The sequence below is a fragment of the Stegostoma tigrinum genome, chromosome 1 (assembly GCF_030684315.1).
Source record: "Stegostoma tigrinum isolate sSteTig4 chromosome 1, sSteTig4.hap1, whole genome shotgun sequence".
NCBI classification, from domain to species: Eukaryota; Metazoa; Chordata; class Chondrichthyes; order Orectolobiformes; family Stegostomatidae; genus Stegostoma; species Stegostoma tigrinum.
In genome coordinates this window covers 37343024-37368659 of record NC_081354.1, presented here as the reverse complement: position 1 = coordinate 37368659, position 25636 = coordinate 37343024, and the positions used below count along the sequence as shown (strand labels likewise).

At 41.9% G+C, this 25636-nt stretch overlaps 2 protein-coding genes across 2 annotated transcripts in view; both read left to right on the top strand.

The window, feature by feature from the left end:
- The first annotated feature begins 868 nt into the window (after positions 1-868).
- LOC125456407 (putative DMBT1-like protein) lies at positions 869-4406 on the top strand. Its single transcript, XM_059639216.1, has 5 exons — positions 869-890; positions 2086-2400; positions 3005-3319; positions 3913-3922; positions 4244-4406. The coding sequence occupies exons 1-5, from the start codon at positions 869-871 to the stop codon at positions 4404-4406; spliced, it is 825 nt and encodes a 274-aa protein (XP_059495199.1).
- A 13778-nt stretch (positions 4407-18184) lies between these two features.
- LOC132210683 (deleted in malignant brain tumors 1 protein-like) overlaps positions 18185-25636 on the top strand; it is a 36561-nt gene continuing 29109 nt past the window's right edge. The window contains exons 1-4 of the mRNA XM_059653103.1: positions 18185-18333; positions 21816-21927; positions 23180-23247; positions 23578-23781. Of these exons, the coding sequence (XP_059509086.1) occupies positions 18185-18333; positions 21816-21927; positions 23180-23247; positions 23578-23781 (533 nt within the window). The remainder of the gene's footprint in view (positions 18334-21815; positions 21928-23179; positions 23248-23577; positions 23782-25636) is intronic.

The window sequence follows — 25636 nt, the reverse complement described above, 5'->3', positions numbered from 1 at the left end:
TGCTCTTCCTACCTCCCCACCTATACTCTCCTCTCCACCTATCTTCTCCTCTATCCAACTTCGATCCGCCTCCCCCTTTTTCCCTATTTATTTGAGAATCCTCTCCCCATCCCCCTTTTCTGATGAAGGGTCTAGGCCCAAAATGTCAGCTTTTGTGCTCCTAAGATGCTGCTTGGCCTGCTGTGTTCATCCAGCTCCACACTTTGTTATCTCAGATTCTCCAGCATCTGCAGTTCCCATTATTTCTGATTAGGATGGTCTGTTACTTTAGGATTAAAACATGGCTGTAGCATATATACAGAGTTATGTAGTGAAACGTGGCTGGGAGGTTATCTGAGATTGATACAGGATTATGGTGAGAGATTGGGAGAGTGGGATTAGTTTGGAGAGTGATTCTTGGAAGACAGGATGGTGTAGGTCAATGAAATTAACGAGAGGAACATGTTGAAGTGTATAATTCCAAAAATATTTTAAGATGTCCCAAGATATTTTAACATTCTTGATCAAAATTCCATGCCAGAATGAATAAGTAGATATCAGTACAGTTTGTTAAAAGTTTGACAAAATGTTCGTTAAAGAGGTAGCTTTTAAATAGGACTCTGAAAGGAACAGTTGGTTAGAGAGATGAAGAGATTTAGGGAAGGAATGCTATTGTTCAGCAGTGAGATAGCTGAAGGCCTGGTAACCAATTGTACAACAATTAAAATGATGGATATGAAAGATTCCCGATTCGGAAAAGCATGAAGTCCTGAAGGGCTGTAGGTTGGAAGATGTCACAGATGGAGGAAGTGAGTGAGGCTCATGTATAAATTTGCACACAAGAATGAGAATTCTAGGTTTGACAGAGACAGTAAATGGCATCCAGGATATGACGAGATTTGAGCAGCAGTGTAAGAATTACTGAGCCGCAGGAAATTACAGAACAAAACAGTTGGTAAGGGCCATGGAGGATTTCGAATTGTAAGTCCGGAGAAGTTTAAAGAAGTAGGCGTAGGAGGGTTTGAGGAGTTTACAGGTACTTGCTGGTAGATGAGACCGAAGGACAAATTTTATTAGGAGGATGAGATTCGTTGCTTTGGGGGAGGTTACAGATGTAGAGAGGCGTGCCCTATTACCGTCGAGGGTTTTTGACACAATAATGGGAACTTTAAAGGTGAGACAAGGCTGAACAAGGATCTAATGTCAGTCAGTGAACATTGGTAAATGGAAGTTGGTATGAGTTAGGACACAAAGCTTTGGATAACTTGTTGGCCACAGAGGGTGGTAGATAGGAGGATAGCCAGTCATGTGTGGAGGTTAAAGGGCACCATTTTCAGCAGCAGATGAGCAGGGGCAGGAGAGCAGGTGTTGTGTTCAGAAGAGAGGTTTACTTAGGCTTCCTTATAATGAGGACTTGCAGGCTGGATATTCATTTCAGGATCATTAAATATTCTGAGGCAGTTTTTTGTTTGGAACAGGAGAGACTTAGAGCTAATTTAACTGATGTGTAGCAAAGCATCCCATAACTATTGGATATAGACTTAAGATGTAATTAAGAGAAGTACTAGAAAGGAACAGAAACAAAGTTGCTGGAAAAGCTCAGCAGGTCTGGCTGCATCTGTGAAGGAGAAAAGAGTTAACGTTTCAGGATCCAGTGACCCTTCCTCAGCATCAGTTCTTTTGGTTTTTTATTAAGTATTAAAGAGGAGTTGAGGAGCAGCCTTTTTAATCACAGGGTAGTGACAGTCCGGAATTTGCTGTCAGAAAGGGTGTTAGAGGCAAAAATCTTCATTCCTCTTAAAAATACTTGAAAATGCACTTGTCATGCCATAAGCTACACGATATAGACCAGGAGTGGGAAGTGACATTCACTTTTTATTTGCGACAGACACAAGACATGATGGGTTAAATGACCCCTGACTCATAAATTTCAAAGATTCTACCAAAAACATTGCCCAAAGAGGAACAAATCCATTAATAAGTGACAGAATTTGTGGCAGAATTCAAGCTTGCCAACATTTAATGGTAAAAATATTTGGTTTATTCGGAACAAAATTTTGGACAAACAGTCTAATAATTAAAGAAATGTCCCCATCTTTATTTCAGGTCCGATACCCATCCGGCTGGTGAATGGGACCAGCGTTTGCTCTGGGAGAGTTGAAGTATACCATAACTCTGTCTGGGGAACTGTCTGCGATGATGGTTGGGATTCAAATGCAGCAGATGTTGTCTGCAGAGTATTGAACTGTGGGACAGCTCAGTCAGCACAGACTGGAGCTTTCTATGGTGAAGGGACTGGGAACATCTGGATTCATGGTGTGAAGTGCCTTGGGACAGAGCCAACCCTCGATCAGTGTTCTGCCAGCCCCCAGGGAATGAAGAATTGCACACATAGCCAGGATGCTGGAGTAACCTGTACAGGTAAGTAAGCACACTTAGCATGTTACTCACCAGCCTACTTCCATACACATTATTCTCCCACCCAATCTATTCCCACCACCCTGCTCACTTCTCACATCTGTAATATTATACCCAGCATAAGTTTGCAGTCCTGCTAATTCTCTGTACCCTTCACTATCCCATGCAGTGTAATCCTAGTCTCTTGCTCACTCACCTTTGCTCTGACCCAGTAATCTCTCAGATATCTCTTTAAACTTCTGTCTAAAACTAACCCATTAGCCTTGTAATAGGAAACTGTATATTTTAGTGTATGTATAGTGAATATATATTACATTTCCTTTCTGACAATTAAGCACCCTAGACTACAAGGTCACAGGCCAAGTGTGAGAATAGATATTTGATTTACTGACACAATGGCCCAGAGGGCTTCTTTCCATGCTGTAAAAGTTCTGTGACTTTTGACCACTCTAATATGATATCAAAATCTATCCCTAATTCTCTAGTTGTGGCACTGGTTCAGTAGATGAGGCTAGTTTTGAACCACTGTGAAAAATCCAGGCATGGAGCTCATTTGAAGTGCAGATAACTCCAGACTAGTAGATCTATGTTCTCATCTCTATTCCAGGTCCAGTACCTGTGCGGCTGGTGAATGGTACCAACCTGTGCTCTGGGAGAGTTGAGGTTTATCGTAACTCCGTCTGGGGTACTATCTGCGACAATGGCTGGAATGTAATTACAGCAAATGTGGTCTGCAGAATGTTGAATTGTGGAATGGCCCAGTCAGCACACACTGGAGCCTACTATGGAGAGGGAAATGGAGATATCTGGTTTGATGATGTGAGTTGTAATGGAACAGAGACTGCCCTTGATCAGTGTTCTGTCAATCCACGGGCAGCGATTAACTGCACACACAGGAAGGACACTGGAGTTACGTGTTCAGGTAAGTGCTTTTTATTTGTGAGCTGACTTCCACCATCTGATTGTTACATCAATGGATCCACTTGTAGAGAGGGGAATTTGCTAAACATTCAATACAGGACAGCTTATACCAAGTGGGCATTATCTATGCAATTACCAATGCAGCCATACATTACAAGTTTCAGTGAGCAATTCCTGACAGTGTGTTTATGATGGGGACAGGTTCATTGGTGAGCAGGTTAAGATAGTTTGGGTGGGGTGTTGCTTTAAGCGTCATCTGCAGCATGTGGCGTACTGGAGCTGAGATGATTAATCTCTAACAACTACAACCACCTGCCTTTAATGGAATGAAAGCTCCCACTAATGTAAAGCTTTCCACCCATTCCCATCACAACCAGTGCAACCAGCAGGAGATTTTCAGGATTTGAGGTCTTTATATCCAATGTGCCTAGCCATTGCTTAAAATAACTTGAATTGTTTGAATACTGCCAAGAACAGTGGTGGGGTTCTCAGAAGATAGCTTCAGCAGAATGACATCTTTAAGTTTCTTTACATTAGAATATACTATCCCAGTTTATGCATTTTGTCCTTCTAATTTAACCCTTTTGGAGCCAGTATCATTCAGGTGAATCTGTGCTGCGTTTCTTTCAAAACCAATATATCTTTCCTGTCCAGACCCAAACACACTGATTCCAGAAGCGATATAATCAATCTAATCTGTGTAGCTACAACTTATCTTCCATTATTTTAAGACAAAGCACAAAATTCCATTGGCCTTCTTGATCTTTTTTTGGTCTTACACTGACTCTTAGTGATTTGTGAAAATTGCAAACCAGAAAATATTTACAATATCTTGTCAAGGCAGAAATTTTCAGAGTTTTGAAACATGTCTCAAACATCAAAGAAATTGAGAATATATAATAAGCAATCAGCTTGCTCCCAATAGATTGGCATCACAACCAAAGCAGGCTGAGGTTTCCTATATCGTTTCCTACCAGTATCAGCTGTCGGCTCAGTGCCTCACTCTCAGCTCTGAGACAGAAGATTGTGCGAGAGCTCGTTTCAGAAATTTGAACTCCGTAATCCAGCCTGGCACTTTCCAGAGCTAGTGTTGAGGGAGAACTACACTCTCTGAGGTAGAGGCATATATTAATCGGGCTTACTGCCCATAATCGAGACTGATATTCCTCACTGTCGGCAACTGAGAGAGTGCTGCATTAGTATGTGATTTGTCTTTTGAATGAATTATTAAACTATGGTTGTTTATTTATTGAATTAAAGAAGGACTCTTCTCTGCATTGTCCTTGGTCAATAATTAACCCTAAGTCAACATCTCTACAACAAATGATGAGGTCATTATCACAGTTGTTTGTGAGAACTTGCAGTGTGCAAATTGACTGCCATGTTTCCCACATTAGAAGTGACAACACTTCATAAGTACTATTTTAGCTATAAAGTACTTTGAAACTTCATAAGCTGGTGAAAGGTAGTCTATAAATGCAAGGCTTTTAAAAAAATTTCATTCTTCAACTTAATGCCTGTACTCAGTTCATTTTATTCTGTATCATATTTCAATTCTCCGTCACTGTTCCAGGTCCAATACCAGTACGGCTCGTGAATGGAAGTGATAAATTCTCTGGGAGAGTTGAGGTCTTTCACAACTCAGCCTGGGGAACTGTGTGCAATGATAGCTGGGATATAAATGCAGCAAATGTGGTCTGCAGAATGTTGAACTATGGTTTTGCCCTATCGGGACAGACCGGAGCCTACTATGGAGAAGGTACTGGAGACATCTGGCTGAGTGATGTGAAATGTTCGGGGATGGAGTCTGCCCTCGATCAGTGTTCTGGAAGACCGATTGGGGTGAATAACTGCGCACACAGCCAGGACGTTGGAGTCATTTGCTCTGGTATTTCAAACTTTATATCTCATGAATCTTGGAGAGGGGAGTACAACTACTCAGGTATTTGGGGCCCAGAGGTTTGCAACAAATTGATTCTGCAAGGGATTCAGTTTAGTTCAGACTTAATTTCATGAATTTGTGGAGCACTTCTGAAAATCAGCAGCCAAGAATATTCAAAATAAAACTGAAAATTCTGGGAGTACTCAGCAGGTCAGACAGCAATTTAGGAGAGAAAACCTGAGTTTATGTTTCATGTTGATGACTCTTCTTCTCTCCACACATGCTGCCTAACACTGCTGAGCATTGACAGCAATTTCTGTTCGTATTTCAGGTGTCTGGCTTCTTCAGTGTTTTAGTTTATGTTGTAGCCAAGATATTCAATTCAACTATAAGTATCCTGGTTTGGATTAATACCTTTTCTACTCTCAGTACCATGAGAACAAGTAACAGAATAGGCCAGTGATGGAACTTAGGTTCTGTTAACAACAAATTGCATATATACATGGCTTCAAAAATGAACCAGGGAACAATATAAGAATGATTATCAGTGTTGGGGTAGAAGCGTCCTGTACTGGTGGCTTGTTCATCACTTGAACCATGCTGGGACCAGTGTCTTGGTGAATCAAATAACTACAGCCATTAAAAAAGAGCTTTAAACTAAATGAGGAGGTTTAATAAATGATCTCAGACAAACGATACCCCAGGGAACAGTAATCATAATATTCAGTATTCAGTTTGAGAATGTGAAATGTGAGTCAGAAACATTTGTGCTAAACTTAAATCAGGGTAATTACAGAATGAAGACAGAACAGGCTATGGTGGACTGGAAAAGGTGTTTAGCAGAAAAGGCAGTTGAGGAACAATTGCAGCCTTTTAAGAAATAAGAAAATAGATCATGACTCATACAAAGATGTATCCCAGTGAAGAAGAAAGGCATCCGAGAAGGGGATAAAGCAAACAAGATTAAACAAGGAAGGTAAAGATGGCACTAAATTGAAAGAAAAACCATTCAGTGTGACAAAGATTTGCAGTGATCCAGAAGATCGGTATAAGTTTAAAAGCCAATAGAAGATGACCAAAACAAAATAGAAGGCAAAAATATTATGTAAGGACAAACTGGCAAGTGACATTAAACAGACAGGAAGAGCTTCTTTAAATTCATAAAATGAAAAGAAAGTCAGAGTGCACACAAGTTCCTTAGAGAACAATCCCGTGGAAATAATAATGTGAAAGGGCAGAGGAGTTAATAAATATTGAACGACGTGTTAAAGGACATTAATAGCATTACAAAGATGTTAAATAATCGAGGTGCTGTAGGAAGGAGAAAGAGGAATATGCCTTCTTTCAGCAATGCATAAGTTCTGTGTTACCAAATGATGAAGTGGTCCGGGTTTACTTTATGTGTGATTGACATAATGAGAGTGGGGAGGCCATGTAAGTTAGCAAGAGTAAGTGGATGTGTATGAGTACATGTAAGACAGTGGATGTGATGGCTGAGTGGTATTTTTGCTGAGCTATTAATCCAGAGACCCAGGTAATTTTCTGGCAACCTGGGTTCAAATCCTGTCATGGCAGCTGGTGGGTTATGATTGCAATTTAAAAATATCTGAAATTAAGAGTCTACTGATGACCATGAATTCATTGTTGATTGTCATGAAATCTGCCTGGTTCACTAATGCCCTTTAGGTAAGGAAACTGCCATCCTTGTAGGAGCAAATTACTGCAAGTGCTGTATCTGTACTAAAAACAGCAAAAATTGGGGATCACAGTAGGTCAGACATCATCCTTGGGGAAGGAGCTAATGTTCCAAGTCTAGATGAATCTTCATCAGAGTTAAGTGACTTGTGGAGGGGCAGCAGTTATGCTATTGTAGGGGATTTTGTGGGGTCATCAGGTGTGGAGTGCTTGGGGAGAAAAGATGTTGATAGTTCAGATTAAGTGATCAGAATGTGAGAAAACAAGTAAAACTACAAGAACTAATCTGAACTACCAATATCTTCTCTCCCACAGCACGCTACACTCCACCACACCACCCCCAATCTTTAAGAATAAATGCTTCTTCCCCCCACCATACTTCACTTCAGCTCTGATGAAGATTCATCTGGACTCGAAATGTTTAGCTTGTTCTCTCTCCACAGATGCTGTCTAACCTGCTGTGATCTCCAGCATTCGTTGTTTTCTGTTAAAACTGCAATCCTTACCTGGTTTGGCCTACATGTGACTGCAGACCCACAGCAATGTGGTTGGCTCTTAATTAGGGATGGACAATATGAGCTGACCCAGCCAGTGGTGCCCTCATCCTGTGAATGAATAAAAAACAATGGAAGTAGTCTAATTATTGAAGACAGGGAGGCAGCAGCCTCAGAAAACAGATGGTAATGATTTGAAATGGAAGTTGAAATTACCTGAACCTGAGAAATTGCTCAGTGTGGACACAGAGGAATGAAAACATTCCAACAGAGGAAATTTTAATGAGAAATTTTGCATGGTTATATACATAAATGTGTGATAGGGAATGCAGATTTAAATGAAGGGTAGGAGGCTATAGCAAAGTTAGATGAAGTAAAGGCGAGTAGGTGCCAGATTGTGGAGGGGTAGACTGACATATAATTTCTTGATATTAATACAGTCACACACAATAAATTCAATGTTAATTGTTCATGTGTATAATACTCAACTAGAATTTCCTTGTTCACAGGGCCTTTCCTGGTCAGACTGGTTGGCAGAAACATGTGCTCAGGAAGAGTGGAGATCCTTTACAATTCCACCTGGGGGACGGTCTGTAACGATGGATGGGGTCTCACCAATGGAGACGTTGTCTGCAGACAGCTGAACTGTGGGAAGGCCAAATCGGTAACTGGGCCTTATCGTGGACAAGGGGATGGTGAGATGTGGTTGGGTGGTGTGCGATGCAGTGGGACAGAATCTGCCCTTGACCGGTGCCTCGCAAACTCCTTCAAGAGCAGCGAATGTTCACATACTCAGGATGCTGGTGTCAGTTGCTCAGGTAAAACTGATCTCTTTGGCAAACGCCTCATGTTTTATTATCTACCCCAGGAAGAATCTGTCCACTGGGCTCCTTCAGCTTGCATATTCCTGTCCAGTTACTTGGATATAGCACAAGGAGTGGTAATTTTGCCCATCATACCTGCGAAAGAGCTGTTCAGTCAGTCTCAATCTCCATGTGCCTTTTCAATCTTTTCCAGGAATTCATCAAGATCCCGTTTTAAAAGTAACTATTGAATATGCTGTCATTGAATTATAAGGCAACATGTTCACAATCACAGCAAAATCATTATGGAAAGACACGTGTCTTTATTTGCCCCTCTGATATTTTTGCCAATAATTTTAAATCTGTGAACTCTTCTAATTGAACCTGTAACTGCTGGGAAAAGTTTTTCCTTATTCTGTCAAAAGGCACTTCATCCACTGAATTTCCTCTCCATTCTCTGCAAATGTTCATGTGTGATGGTCGGAATTAGGTACAGTACTCTCAGTTGGGTCCAACAAGTGATTGAAACTGAATGTTGCTCAAAGAATGAAAGAAATGTTACTTATTTCAATGTTTGAGGGAGTTGATAGAAACATAGAAAGAAAAGGTGCAGGAGTAGGCCATTCAGACCTTCAAGCCTGCACCACCATTCGATATGATCATGGTTGATCATGCAATTTCACTATCCTACTTCACTTTCTCTCCATACCGCTTGGCCCTTTTAGCTACAAGGGCCACATCCAGCTCCCTCTTGAATATATCTAACAAACTGGCCCCAATAGCTTTGTGGAAGAGAATTCCACAGGTTCACACCTCTTTGAGTGAAGGAATTCTTCCTCATCTCAGTCCTGAATGGCTTACCCAAAAGCCTTATTGTTAAACTGTGACTCTGAGTTCTAGACTTTTCCAACATTGGGAACTTTCTTCCTGCAATTAGCCTGTCAAGTCCCATCAGGATTTTATATGTATCTATGAGATCACACTTCATTTTTCTCCAATCTTTCTTCATATGTCACTCTTGCCATCCCGGGAATCATTCTGGTGAACTTTTGCGCCTTTTTGCTACTTTTGAACTGCCTTCCCTGTTTTACTCTTACCCCAGAGAGGGATGTGTGATTGTTGATATTCATCAGTTTGTTCTTTAAATGTCCGCGGTTGTCTATCCACTGTCAACACTTTGAGTATTTTTGGCCAGCTTATCCTAGCCATTGCATGTCTCATCCTTTCAATGTTAGTTTTCTTTAAATTCAGGACCCTAGTCTCAGATTTAACTTGTCACTCTCCATCTTAATGAAGACTTCTAGCGTATTATGGTTACTTTTCCTCAAAGAACTTGCACCACAAGGTTTTTACTTAATCCTCACTCATTACACAATCTTGAGTCCAGGATGGCCTGCTCTCCATCTGGTTCATTGACATATTGGTTGGGGAAACCATCCCTCATACATTCCAGGAAATCTTCCTCCATCACATTGCAACCAGTTTGGTTGGGTCCAATCAATATGTAGTCACCCATAATAAATGCTGTATCCTTACTGCACACATCTCTAATTTCCTGTTTTATACAGTCCCCAACCTCACAACTACTGTTTGCTGGTCTGTACACAACTGCCACTAATGCTAAGATAATAAAATGTGAGGCTGGATGAACACAGCAGGCCAAGCAGCATCTCAGGAGCACAAAAGCTGACGTTTCGGGCCTAGACCCTTCATCAGAGAGGGGGTTGGGGGGAGGGAACTGGAATAAATAGGGAGAGAGGGGGAGGCGGACCGAAGATGGAGAGTAAAGAAGATAGGTGGAGAGGGTGTAGGTGGGGAGGTAGGGAGGGGATAGGTCAGTCCAGGGAAGACGGACAGGTCAAGGAGGTGGGATGAGGTTAGTAGGTAGCTGGGGGTGCGGCTTGGGGTGGGAGGAAGGGATGGGTGAGAGGAAGAACCGGTTCGGGAGGCAGAGACAGGTTGGACTGGTTTTGGGATGCAGTGGGTGGGGGGGAAGAGCTGGGCTGGTTGTGTGGTGCAGTGGGGGGAGGGGATGAACTGGGCTGGTTGAGGGATGCAGTGGGGGAAGGGGAGATTTTGAAACTGGTGAAGTCCACATTGATACCATATGGCTGCAGGGTTCCCAGGCGGAATATGAGTTGCTGTTCCTGCAACCTTCGGGTGGCATCATTGTGGCAGTGCAGGAGGCCCATGATGGACATGGCCACTAATGCTTTTGTTTTTCCCTTCAGTGTTTGCAACTCCAACTATACAGATTCCACATCATCCAGGCTAATGTCCTCCCATACCATTGTGTTAATTTCCTCCCAACCAGCAACGCCACACCCACCTCCTTTTCTTTTCCATCCATTCTTCCTGAAAATTGAATATCCCCTGGATGTTGAGTTCCCATCTGGAGCCAGGTCTCTGTGATCCTAATTGCATCAAATCCATGAACAACTGTCTGTGCAATTAACTCATTCTTGCATTGATACACAGAGCCTTCAAGCTTGTTTTTTTTTGACATTTACTGGCCTTATAGAATTATGCTGTAATGTGGCCCTTTTTGATTTTTGTTGTTGATTTCTCTGCCTTCAACTTTCACTTTTTTTCTTACTGCCTTTTGTTTCTGTTCCCACTTTACTTTCCTCCAACATCCTGCATTGATTCCTATCCCTCTGCCACATTAGTTTAATCCTCCACAACTGCACTCGCAGGACAGTGGTCCCTGTCCTGCCCAGGTGCAGACCATCCAATTTGTATTGGTCCCACCTTCCCAAGAAATGGTTTCAATGCCCCAGGAATTAAATTTAAACCCCTCCCTCTTGCACCATCATTCAAGATGAGTATTCACCATAGCTAAGCTGTAATTTCTACATTGAATAGCACGTGGCACTGATAGCAATCCCGGGATTACTACCTTTGGGGTTTGACTTTTTAGTTTAAATCCTAAATCTCTAAATTCAGCATGGGCCTCATCCTTTTTATCAAACCTACCTTGCTCGTGCCTGTATGCACCATCACAGCTGGCTGTTTATTATCACCTTCCAGAATTTGCTACAGCTGCTCCGAGACATCCATGACCCTTGCATCATGGAGGCAACGTACCATCCTGGAATTGTGCCCGCAGAACCACGTATCTACTCCCTTAACAAGTGAATCCCCCATCACTGTAGCTCTGTCACTCTTTCTCCTGCCCTCCTGTGCAGCACAGCCAGCAACGGTGCCATGAACCTCACTGCTGCCAACGTCTGGTTAGTCATCTCCCCCAACAGTATCTAAAATGGTCTAAATGTTTCAGAGGGAGATAATGACAGGGATCTCCTGCATTGCCTTCGTACTGATCTGGTGGTCAGCCATTCCCTATCTTCCTCAGTAATTTTTTATCTGCGGTGTGACCAACTTAGTGAATATGCGATCTATGATTCCGTCAGCCTAGCAGACACTCCATGGTGAATTCAGCTGCAACTCCAGAGTGGTCAAGTAGTCAGACAGCAGCTGTAGCTAGACACATTTCTGTTTGTGAAGGAGTCAGGTACCTCTGAAGGGCCCCTGAATTCCCATATTGCACAGGAGGAGCATGGCACGGTCTGGCATTTCATGCCAAGACTTAACTTTAAGTTAACTTAACAATAACAGCAGCAAAGCCAAGAGAAAATGAGAGAAAAGTAAAACTACATTCCACTTACCTGCTGGCAGTGACTTCACAGGTCAATATCCTTCTCCTTCTGCTTTGCCTTTGTGCCTTCAGCAGTTGCAGTAGCTCACTCCTCCGACTGCCTTACCCCACTGCTGATCACCTTCCTCACCGAAACCTGATATTCACTTGAACCTACACTTAAACCCGAGCAGCACTTCAACCACAAAGCTGCTGTTCTCAAAATGGCCTTTCAGCTGGAGCTTGCCTCCCTTCTATTCACTCCTGGGTAGTTGCTGGTGTTATGGACCAGACCAGATCCTAACTTCTTCTTATTTTAAAGGTAGATGTGAAGCACCATATTCCACATGTGATGTGACCGTCAAACTACTCGATATCCAGCAAGACAATTTTTTAAAACCTCTATAATTAAAATACAAAGGAAAGAAAGAGGGATTTAGAATAACTTAACTATTGGAAAACTTATCCAAATATTAGATACACTACATTTAATAATTAACTGTTGTGAAATAGTAACATCTCATGAACACACCCCTTGGCAAAAAGGCAGATCCAGACACAGATTCTCACTTTCAGGTCTCCAATCCAGGAGGAAAAAACGTCAGGAGAAGATTCAGGGAAAATAGCCGCAAAAGGGATTTACTGAAGCTCTAACTCTTTTGAAAGCCCAAAGGTTTCGATCTTATTGAAAAAAATACCCAGAAATCCAGATCTGTGAGAGTTTGCCCCATCCATTCAGGTGTTTAAAAAAAACCCAAGGATTCATAAGTTGTTTACACAAGTTGTCCTCAGTAGCCAGTTCGCCATCTCTGCCTCACAATCTCTCTTCAATAAAAAAACTAGACAAAGTGACAGCATCGTCACACTGGAGACTGAGCCAACTCATCCCAGAATCTTCCTTAGTTGCACTTCAGCAACATACTCTGTTGACGACAGGTTTGATGAAAAGAAGCAGCTTCATCCGGTGTTGGAAGTCCAAAGAATTAATGGTGTTACATTAGAGCTGGGTTGTTCTTGGGTCATGTTAGGAAGCACTACCTGACACAAAGCAGAGGATTCTGTTTGATCTTTCAAGACAAAGACAAATGATTTATATTAGCAAGGAATAAGAAGCAAAATGGAGTGAAAACATATCATTTGGAACTGAGTTACAAATGAGCTAATTGAATGGTAGGAATTTGCGGTGTATCTAAATGGCCTTCGTACGTTCTTATGTTGCTTCTATTGATAAACTGATAGACTAATGGTATTCCTGCTTCTGTTCCAGGTCCAGTCCCTGTACGGCTAGTGAATGGTACCAGTATGTGCTCTGGCAGAGTTGAGATCTATCATCGCTCCAGTTGGGGAACTCTCTGTGCTAGTGGCTGGGACATAAATGCAGCGAATGTGGTCTGTAGAGTGTTGAACTGTGGGAGGGCCCTGTCAGGAGGTGACTATGGAGCGGGGACTGGGAAGGTCTGGTTCTATAATGTGACATGTCTTGGAACAGAGTCTGCCCTCAGTCAGTGCTCTGCTAATCCACGTGGTGTGAATAATTGCATCGATGGGGAGGAAGCTGGAGTGTCCTGTTCAGGTGAGTATGGTGACCTTCTTCGGTGAGAAAATTTAATCTTCTATTGTGCATAATTTTTCTCAAATTGCGTTAGAATATTTGAGTGTACATTTTCAGGATTACTAGTCCAACCCTATGCATTTGCTTATGTTGATGTTGGAAGGGATGCGGGAAAAATTACTCAAAAATGTTCTAGGGTATAGAAGAGTTAAATAATCTGACAGGTTGCAGGGACTAAATATGTAATTGCTCAAGTGTGGGAGATTAGAGAGTGATCTATTCAAAGTGTCTAAGAGTCTTAAAGTTTTTAGTAGTGTAGAACCAGAGAAATCATTCCCTTCAGTTTGAAGACAGTGGGGAATGTGTGGATGAAGGAGCTTTAATACAGATCAGCCGTGACCTAACTGAATGGTAGTACAAGCTCAGTATTGAACAACCCCAGATTTGTAAATTCGTTCGTGTCCTTTATGGCCAGTAGTACGGGGTACAGCCTAACATCTGGTCTTAAATGTCCAGTTGATAACTCCGGTGTACATTCATAGAGTCAGACAGGTCTACTGCACTGAAAAAGGGTTTTCAGCAGTTAAAAGCAACTCCCTAATTATTCTGATCTCATTTTCACAAACCTGGCTCATAGCCTTGCATGCCTTGACATTGAAAGTGTGCATCGAAATGTTCCGTAAAGAGCAGCACAGTGGCTCAGTGATTAGCATTGCTGCCTCACTTCCACTCTCACTTCCACTATCGGGCAACTGTCTGTGTGGCGATTACACATTCTCCCTGTGTCTGTATGGGTTTCCTCTGAGTGCTGCGGTTTCCTTCCACAGTTTGAAGATTTGCAGGTTAAGCAGATTGATCATGCTAAATTGGCCATAGCTTCCAGACTTGTGCAGTTTAGCTGGATTAACCATGAGGAATGCAGGGTCAGATGGATGGGGTAGGTCTGGGTTGAATGCCCTTTGGAGGGTCAGTGTTGACTTGATGGGCCAAATGGCCTGTTTCAACATTGTAGGGATTCTATATGTGTTTCTGCCTCTATCACCCTTACAGGCAATGAGTTCCAGATTACGACCACCGTCTTGTTTAAAACAAATCTCCTACCTCTTAATTTAAATCTATGTGCCATGGTTACTGATCTCTTGGTCAAGGTGAAAAATTACTTTCCGTGTACCATATCTTTGCCCCTCATTGTCTGATACATCTCAATCATGCCCCCCACCCCACTTTCCTCTTCTGTGAGGAAATCGACCACATTGTATCCAAGATAATGCGAACTGCAGATTCTGGACAATCCAAGATAACAAAATGTGGAGCTGGATGAACACAGCAAGCCAAGCAGCATCTCATTTTGCTTGGTCTGCTGTGTTCATCCAGCTCCACATTTTGTCATATTGTATCCAATCTCTCTGTATAAGTAAACACTCCAGCCCAGGCAATGTCCTGGTAAATTTCCTCCAAACCCTCTCCAGTACGATCACATCCCTCTGATACTGGGGATTCCAGAACTCCTTCCAAAGTGTAATTGGGCCTGAACAACATTTCATACAGTTCCAGTCCCTGCTCTTAAACTCTATGCCTTAACTAATACAGGAAGGTGTCCATGTGACTTCTTAACCACTTTATGTACCTGGCCTGATGCTTTAAGGGACCAATGGATGTGAACACTATGATTCCTCTGATCTTCAGGGTTTCACAGGATGCAATGTTCATTTTTTTATTGCATCTCCTTATCTTTCACACCCAAGTGAACTTCCTCACATTTATCCAGATAATCTCTAATCAGTTTAACTGTGCTCCCATCACTGTTCCAGGTCCTGTGCCCTTGCGCTTGGTGAATGGTACTAACATTTGTTCTGGAAGAGTTGAGGTCTATCGTAACTCCAGATGGGGAACCATTTGTGACAATGGATGGGACGTAAATGCAGCGCAAGTAGTCTGCAGAGTGTTGAACTGTGGTACAGCCTTGTCGGCAGAGATTGGAGCCTACTACGGAGAGGGGACAGGAGACGTTTGGGTTTTGGGAGTGAAATGTCTTGGGACTGAAGCTTCCCTCGATCAGTGCTCTGTCAGTTCCTTGCAGAGCTGCACGCACAGCCAAGATGCTGGAGTGATCTGTTCGGGTGAGTAGGGCTGGCCTAATAACTACCTTCCTGCCAGTTTATAAAAATGTTCTGACTGGGTGAGTAACTGTTATTCATGTGAAGGCTAATGGAATATCTCAGTGGGTCCAACTATCATACTGGATGGTAGAAAGACCCTCACAAAGGGCAGGAAAGACCAGGTATCTGTCTTAAAATATGTTCACAATGACTTCCCTGAAAAATCTATGACCAGTTTAACTCTGTTCCCTATTCTACTCAGGAAGCGTACCAGTACGGCTGGTGAATGGTACCAACATGTGTTCTGGGAGAGTTGAGGTGTATCGTAAGTCCATGTGGGGAACTGTTTGTGACAACAGCTGGGATGTAAACGCAGCAAATGTGGTCTGCAGAGTGTTGAACTGTGGGACGGCCCTGTCAGCACCAACAGGAGCCTACTATGGACAGGGGACTGGAGACATTTGGTTGGCTGATATAAGCTGTAATGGGACAGAATCTGCCCTCGATCAGTGTTCTGTTGACGCACATGAGAGGAATAACTGCACACATAGCCAGGATGCTGGAATTACCTGTTCAGGTGAGTGAGAGACCCTTGTTTCCGATGAATATTTAAAATCTGCTTATATTTGCATAGTTTCTCAAACTGCCTTAGTGGAATTGAAACTTCTTTTTGCATTACTAGCCTGCATTTGAAGCGGTGTCCTGGCAAATTAAATAACTAGGTACGTAGTTAGGGTTTTAAGGCAGATCAAGTGAGGGAAATGTCAAAGAGAAAGGCAAGGCATTGGTGCAGGTAATGATATAAAAATGATTAACAGATGCAATAGAAATGGACAGAGCATACAAATAAAGGAATGAAATTGTGAATAGGTTCAGAATAGGGTAGATTGGCTAAAAGAAAAACAATAGGCTCTTTTTCTGGATGCATGCAGCATTTGAAACAAGATCAATGAATTAGTATCAGAAATGGGTATGATGTGTTACAAAGATTATAACAAGGTGTTTCCAGGATGACCAATACTGGAACTGATCACTGAAACTGTAGGCAGAAAGAATAAAGAGGTGGGATAGCTCTGTATGTTAAGAGTTAGATCAGTACAATACTGAGAAAGTATATTAACTGTGATGATCGAGGTGTAGAATCAGTTTAGATAGAGATAAGAAATAGGAAGGTACATAAATAACTGATGGGAGTTATCTATTGGCCTTCCCCAACAGTGGTTATAATGTAGGACAGAGTATACATGAAATAGTATCAGCCAGGAATAAAAGTATAATCGCCATAATTGTGGGCAATTTTAATTTTATAAGGATTAGGCAAATCAAATTGTCAAAGATAGCGTTGAGTATAAATTCATAAAAGTGCTTATGGAAGAGGTTTTTCAAATAATACCTTGTGTAACAATCCAAGGAAGAAGCTATTTTGAACCTGATGATTTGTAATGGCAGGATTAATTCATGATTCATTGTAAAGGATCTTCAAGGACAGAATGATTGTAATATGAGAGAATTTCACATTCAATTTAAGGGAAAGAAACTTGAGTCTCAAACTCAAGTAAAGGCAGATATAGTATAGCCTTAAATTATTACAGAATTGGCTAAAATGTACAGAGAAGCAAAATGTAAGGCGCTAGTTAAGCAGTGACAAACAGTTGAGGACATAATTCATGAATATTAAGAAAGATATATATTCCATTTAGAAAGATGGAATCAAAAATGATGAATCATTTCATGAATCATGAAGGGAAGGGGAGAAAGACAGCAAGTATGATAGGTAAATAGAAATGAAAGTATCAGGTTAACATGTACAGGAGGGTTTAACTACATCGAAGAGTATGGAAGAAGTTAAAAGGAAGGAAGAGTGGGGAGGCACAGTGGCTCAATGAGGCAGCAGTGCTAATCAAAGCGCCAGGGACCCAGCTTCGATTCCACCCTCGGGCGACTGTCTGTGTAGAGTTTGTGCATTCTCCCTGTGTCTACTTGGATTTCTTTTGGGTGCCCCAGGCTCCTCCTACAGCCCAAAGTCGTGCCAGTTAGGCGAATTAGCCATATTAAGCTGCCGATAGTGTTCAGGGGTATGTAGACCAGGTGTTTTAGCCATGGGAAATGCAGGATTACTGGGAAAGGGGAGTGGCATTGTATAAATTCCTACTTTAGAAACACACCAGTCTGACTCCAAACTAAACCACAGCTAGATTCTAAACAAGGTCTCACGCCTAACATGCATTGTCTGACCCAAAATTTCACTTCTTCTTCACACTGATAAAACCTTTTCTTCTCTCAGGACCGTGTTTTGAAAGGAATTTGGGGGTATACATACACATATTAAGAACTTAAAACCTTTGAAATGATTAAAAATTTAACAGCATCTTAGGTTTATTTAGTACATCCTCGTCAATGGTGTGAACCTTTGACCTTTTTCTTATAAATTCTGTATCTGATGCCACCTTGCTTACTAACACCTGAAGAAGGACTGGGGCTTCAAAAGCTTGTGTTGTCAAATAAATCTGTTGGATTATAACCTGGTATCATGTGATTTCTTAACAAAGTCAGATTGGTGAGGGTTGTGGAGGAGAATTCACTGCTGGTAGTATTTACGATGCAGGAGTAATTTAATATATCTGTTATATCTATCTACTGAAGGCCAAATATGAACTCTCATACTTCCTTCCTCTTTCCTGATCTCAAAACTGAATGTCAAGCCATGGGTTCCAGGGAAGAAATTATGGGGGCCCTGGCTGATATATTTGTATTGTTGTTTGCCATGGGTGATATCCTGGAAAACTGGAGGGTACTGAATGGTGCGACCTTATTCAAGAAGGGCTGCAAGACAAACCTGGGAATTATACACCAGTAAGTTTAAAATCTGTGGTAACTCTGATATTTAAGAATATTGAGAAGATTCTGAGGGATAAGATATACATGCATTTAGAAAGACTGCGTTTGATTACGAGTAATCAGCATGGATTTGTACATAGGAGATTATGCCTCACATATTTGTTAGAGTTCTTTGATTAAGTGACAAGAAAGATTGATGAGGGCAGGTCGGTTGATGTAGTCTACATGGATTTCAGTCAGGCCTTTGATCAGGTTCCATATGCTAGGCAGCTCTGGAAGTTTAGATCACATGGATTCTAGGGAGTATTGGCAAATTGGATGCACAATTAGCTTGCTGTTAGGAAACAGAGGGTAATACTTGAAGGATGGTTGTCTGACTGGAGACCTGTGATTAGTCGTGTGCCTCAGCGGTTGCTGGGCCCATTGCTGTTTGTTATCCATAATGATGATGTGGATGAGAGTGTACAATGCATGATTAGTGAGTTTGTGAATGATACTAAGGTGGGCGGTATCATGAATAGTAAGGAAGGTTGTCAGAAATTGCAGCAGGATCTTGTTCAACTGGGGAATTTGGCAGAGAAATAGAAAATTGAGTTTAATATAGATAAGTGTGAGGTGTTGCATTTTGCAAAGTCATATCCAGGTAGGAGTTTCACCATGAATAGTAGGGCCTTGAGGAATGTAGTGGAAGAGAGGGACCCTAGAGTTCAGGTGCACAGCTCTCTGAAAGTGGAGTTACAAGTAGGTATGGTTGTCAAGAAGGCCTTTGGCACAGTGACGTTCCTCAGTTAGGGTACTGAGTATAGAATTTGGGAAGTTATCATGCAGTTGTACGTGACGTTGGTGAGACCACACTTGGAGTATTCCATTCAGTTTTGGTCAACATGCCATAAGAAGGATGTTATTAAATTTGAAAGAGTGCAAAAGAAATTTTCAAGCATATTGCCAAGACGCTAGGGACTGAGTTATAGGGATAATTTGGACAAGCTAGGACTTTTCTCTTCAGAGCATGGGAGACTGAGGGGGATATCTCATAGATTGTGAGAGGCATGGATAGGGTGAATGCATTCAATCTTTTTCCCAGAGTTGGGGAATCGAGGACTAGAGGGCATCAGTTTAAGGTAAGAGGGAAAGAATACATAGGAACCTGAGGGGCAACTTTTTTACACAGGGTGGTATGCATATGGTGTGAGCTGCCAGTGAAAGTGGCAGAGGCGGGTACGTTAACAGCATTTAAAAGGCATTTGGAAAAATACATGGAAAGCGCATGTTTGGAAGAATATGGGCCATGCAGCGAAATAGGTTTGGTGTGAATTGCCGTTTTGGTCGGCATGGACCACTTTGGGCCAAAAGGCCTGTTTCGATGTTGTAGGACTCTATGACTGTTGATGAACTCATTTCCTCTGGAGATATCCCCTCCAACCTCCAACCTTGTAGTTCCCCTATCCTTATTTCCGGCCGTTTCCCAAAATGGATAAACATCTGGATCAATCCATTGTTTCAACCTGCTCTTGCCACTCTGAACTTATTTCTTCCTATCACAACTCTTTTATCACAAGTGTCTTTTATTTCCTTCCCCAGATTCTTTATAACTTCATCTGTGACTCTTCTGATGTCGTTGGTCACTTCAGCAGTTTCTGGTTTTGTGATCCTGACTGTTTCATCTTGTCTGAAAGTGCAATCCTTCTACTTCTCTCACCCTTAAACTTCTTCTTTGAATGGAGGATTAATTGGTGTCCATGCATTATCACCGTCATCCATTTGGCTGAATTTGTTCTCATATTGAGCAATTTCTCCTTCAAATCCACTCATTTTCTCCAAAAAAAGTGTTGCTCTGCATCCTTTCTTGGATCCTAGGACCACCTGCCTTTTTGTGGGATATGTAGAATGTTCTTTATTTTACCCATACTCAGACACCCTTCTTGTTTCTTTTTCTGGTACATTAATGACTGTATTTGTCATTTGCGATCACCATGATGTTCAAAATATAACAGAGTTTGTTTCCAAATTCCAACCTTCTCTCACAATTACATAGTATGTCTTTGCCTTTTCCATTCTATCCGTGTCTTTTTTGTCTCTGTTTATGGGGATAGGCTGTCAGTTAATACTGAGTATCAGTCATGGACTCCCATGGATATTTTGATTACATTTTATACCCTACATGGCTTGGTCGCATAGTGTATTCAAACAATTACCAATCAATACACGATATTGGTTCACTGACAGTCACTTAATCCAATAACATGAACTGGTAAACAACTTATGTCACAACATGTAAGTAACTTTTTATCTTGCCTGAGGGCAATATGCACAATGAAGCTGGCGGTGGATTCCAAAATGAGAGCATATTTCGTCATTAATTTCCCAATAAAGTGGGGGCCATTGTCTGAACTAATCCGTTGAGGTACCCAGCACGTTGGTATGATTTCTGTCAGTAGTAATTTTACCACTGTCGAGGCTTCATTATTAGTGGTTGGAAAGGCCTCAATCCATCTACTAAATACATCAACAATAACAAGGCAACACTGAAAGCAATCTACATGTGGCAATTCAATAAAATCAAGCTGAATGCTCTCAGCTAGACCACCTGGCAAGAGTGTTTTCCTGTTACGCAATGCACTCCTTGGTAACAAAGCATTAGGTGTACGCATTTGGCCAACTGAAGTGACTCAGAGGCCTTTTGACACAGAGATCGATCACCCATGCATCTTCCATAATCGTTTTTCCGAGTCAGGGGCGTTCCCCCTGTAAACGCTGAACAGTGACAATATCTGCAATGCTCGTCGTGTTCGAAGGAGGCAAACAATTTATTACCTGCTTGCTCATAGAGGGCACAATAAAAGTTTGATCTGCAGCAGCCTGATCAACCTGAGCGTTACCCCAAGTAACAACAGAATCATCAAAGGCATGGGTAGCGCATTTGATAATAGCCAATTGTTTTGGGAGGTGGATTGCCTGGAGAAGGTTTTAACGTACAGGAATTCTGGATTGGTGTACCGGAGGATGTTTTTTTTCAGGCCTCCCCTGTGAGTTTTAAAAGAATCCTGCCCTCCTTTTGTCCACTAGCAGTCTGTTCCATATTCTGTTTCCTGTTTCTCTGTTTAATTTTAGACCTAGTACAACAGGAGATAAGGTCTGTACAGGCCGCGGGTTTGTATTCTTCAACTTCTGGCTTGTACCTAAAGTGTGGCATGCCAGACAAAAGTATAAATGCATTACTGATCTTGAATCTGAAAATGACTACATGAAGGAACTGTATTCCTCTGGTATTCCATTGTGGGCAACCAAAGGCAGGTTACTGTATTCTTTTAAAATAACTTCTGTTAGGATATAGCCCCTTGATGCTGTATTATGAGGCACTTCTACCCCAGCTAAAACTCTGCATTGTTAACAGGGAGTTGAAACCAATTAATCAGATCTGCAACTCAGTATTGGCAGAATTTCTGCATGGTCTAATGTATCACATAATCTGCATTGCATAAAACACTTTATTTTAGGTTGCCTACTTCCTTCTCCAGGCCTCCTCGTCTTACTCATTTATATCATGACTTTGGAACAACATCGGCCGGCCAGATATGTCAGGTGGTGCCTCCTTTTTATTTCTGTACGGTAATTCAGACTGGCGTTTTACTCCTAATTCTTTACTCTGCATTTCCTTTCTCAATCTTTCCTGTTCTGCTTTACTCAAATCATAATCCTCACGCTGCTGCTTCAACACCTCCCAGGACTTAAGGTTTCCCTCATGATCACATCCTCTAATTCCTCTTCGACATGCATTATTCTCCTAACTCGCCAGTTTGGATTTGTTTGTTATTTCCTCAGCAGTTTTTCGCCACGTGGATATTAAAGTTTTTCATTTTGTCCCCGAATTGCATTTTCAAATTGCTTCTTTCACTTTTATGCATTTATCAACACACCATGTTCCCCCATTGGCCAAATTTCATTCCCTAATTTGTTATTAAGGCATGTGGACAAATATCTGAATCGCTTCTCATCCTCAGAATTATTTCGGCACATTTGATTTAGAGGAGCTCCAGTGCCGGATTTATCCAAGGTTTAACCTCTTTTTAGCGCTTTTACTTTGTTGCTTATTTCTATATACTACACCAGTGTCCTTGGTCTCAACACCCACTTCAGGGTCCTGACTTTTGCGTGGGGGATTTCCCCTCTTAACAACCAGTCTAAGGCAGGGTGTTTGAGACAGACAGGCACTGTACTTATCCTATACTTATAGCCGAATACTTATTCTACTTTACCAGTCTTACGCTAACCCCTCCAGACTTTTATGTTTTTTCCTGCGAACCTCCAGAATTGTTTTACTTTTCCTGCCACCGGGGGACTCAAACCTCCCGGTCTTTTAAACGCAACTTCTGCTAGGGGTGCGAGGCGCAGATAGGAACACCAATCACTTTTCTTTTTCTTTCTGTTGACATTTGACTTGAGTACATTTGTTCTTGAGGGCCTCAATTAATTTTATGGTACCATTAACGGTCAGTTCAATTCCCAATTTGGTGGCAGACTCCTGCCATGAGTTTAAAACCGATTGTTTGTGGCTTTCATCACAAAGTTGTCGCCACAGTCCAATCAATTCTTTTGTTTTTGAGCCCATGTTTCGTCGCCAAATCAATTGCTGGGCTGATTTAATCTATTGATTATTTTTGGGGCCATCTAGTGGCCACTGTTCATCACCTAATTTCTTATTGACGGCACCATAAAGTTCACGCAGGCTTTCAGATTTATCCGGATACTTTTTACATAGTTTCACCAGTGAAGAGGATGGATCGCCTGTCTTATCTATATTATTACTCATCCTAAACAACATTCCTTTGTAATCTTGACCAAAACTTACACTAATCAACAGCCTGTCAACGAACAGCAAACTAATGACTTCCGCAAACCGTCACAACATTCTAAAACCTTGACAGTATCGTAAGATATATCGCGATACTCTCTAATGTTGTCTTTCACAGACTAATTTGGAAATCACTTTAAACAATGCCAATTTGACCAGATTTGAGTCCCTGACTCATTTAATATCTTCAATACTCAGGTCCCTGACCTGTCTATTCTTGTCTCTCACTTCACAATATTAGGTTTGAGTCCCCGACCTCTAAATAGAGACCCCAACTCCCTCTTATCTCTCCAACTGTTAGAGTCCCCAACTCTGCCTCGGATCCCCAATCTGACTTTTAAATGGAGTCCGTGACTCCCTCTTATCTCTACAATAACCAGACCAATGCTTTTTCGGGCTGGACTTAGACGATGGGCAGCGAAGGGTCCAGTCCACTGCTACTTGAATGAGAAGAAAACCAGATGGAGAAAATACGTCTGGCTGGCCGATTCCTCTGCGCTCAATAGTGGAGGACTCAAGGTTCTGATACCACTGTCCACAATCTGTCTGTACCGAGTCCGAGTCACGGTGCCAGATGTAAATCTTGACCCCCAGTCGGGTCTCTCGATTCCGTGAGCACTCAATGAACACTCGCAGTCAGTCTGGCTTTTTAAGATTTTACTCTTTATTTCATCAATCGGCCAGGTACAGATCATCCGGAAAACTCAGAAGTCGAGCACTTCCGTATTCCTCGGAGGAGCTGCACACACAACTTAATACAAGGACATTTTTACACTTTTCTTAAAGCACATGGTTACATGGCGTGATCGCATATTGTATTTAAACAATTACCAATCAATGTATGATATTGGTTCATTGACAGTTACTTAATCCAATAACATTAACTGGTAAACAACTTATGTCACAACATGCAAGTAACTTTTTATCTCGCCACACAGCTCCACAACATTTGCAACCGAAGGTCAGTTAGAACAGTTAGTACTGCATTATCTTATCATTACTGTATTATTTATGCAGCTCTAGCAGAATTTACAGTTCCTAGGGTAGACAAGAAGCTCCAGCAGAATTTACACTTCCCAGGCTCGAAGTCATTTTGTTGTGCTAACTTGCACCAAGAAGCCATCTTGTGCCTACATCCAAGTTTTAAATTGTCACTAGTGCTCTTTCTATTTCTTCCATCTTCCTTAACTGAGAGGTCTCTGTCGTCGACAGAACTTTCCACTGTGGCTGAGATATTTGTTTCAATTTTTTTTCAACTCATTGTGCCCCTCCCAGAACAATAAAATGGGTTCTTCTTGTCCTCACTTTCCACCTTTTTAGCTTCCATATTCAATTGGTCATTGTGTACCATTTCGAGCATCTCCAGCATGATGCCACCGCCGTCTTTCTCTTTCTCTTCTCATCCCCTTCCAATAACTCAAAGAGATCATATGATACCTATTTCCTTATTTTAAGTCATCCTTAATATCCCCTCCTTTTCCTTCAGCATAATTTCAGCCACTTGTACCTCTTCATTTTCACCATTCCAGGCCCCAAATACTCCTTTCAAGTGAAACCAAATTTTATTTTATTTTCCAGTTCAATATACTCTCTTCTCCTCTACAGAATGGAGACTAAATTCAGATTCTTTTCTTCACTCATGGAATGTGAGACGTGCAGGCTAGGCCAGCATTTAGATCTAATTGCCCAGAGGGCAGTTAAAAGTGAACCACGTTGCTGTGAGTTTAGCACCATGTGGATCAGAGCAGGTAAATGGAATTTGCTGAATACAGTAAATGGAAAAGTCCTAGGGAAAATTGATGAACATGAGAGATCTGGGTGTTCAGGTCCATTGTTCTCTGAAGGTGACAACGCAGGTCAATAGGGTGGTCAAAAAGGCATATGGCATGCTTTCCTTCATTGGAGGGGGTATTGAGTACATGAGTTGGCAGGTCATGTTGCAGTTGTATAGGACTTTGGTTCGGCCACATTTGGAGTACTGTGTGCAGTTCTGATCGCCACATTACCAAAAGGATGTGGATGCTTTGGAGACGGTGCAAAGGAGGTTCACCAGGATGTTGCCTGGTATGGAGGGTGCATGCTATGAAGAGAGTTTGCGTAGATTAGGATTATTTTCATTAGAAAGACAGAGATTGAGGGGGGACCTGATTGCGGTTTACAAAATCATGAGGGGTATAGACAGGGTGGATAGCAAAAAGCTTTTTCCCAGAGTGGGGGACTCAATTACTAGGTGTCATGAGTTCAAAGTGAGAGGAGGAAAGTTTAAGGGAGATATGCGTGGAAAGTTCTTTACACAGAGAGTGGTGGGTGTCTGGAACACATTGCGAGCGGAGGTGGTAGACGCAGACACGTTAGCGTCTTTTAAGATAAATTTGGACAGGTACGTGGATGGGCAGGGAGCAAATGGACACAGACCATTAGAAAATAGATGACAGGTTAGACAGAGGATCTCGAATGGTGCAGGCT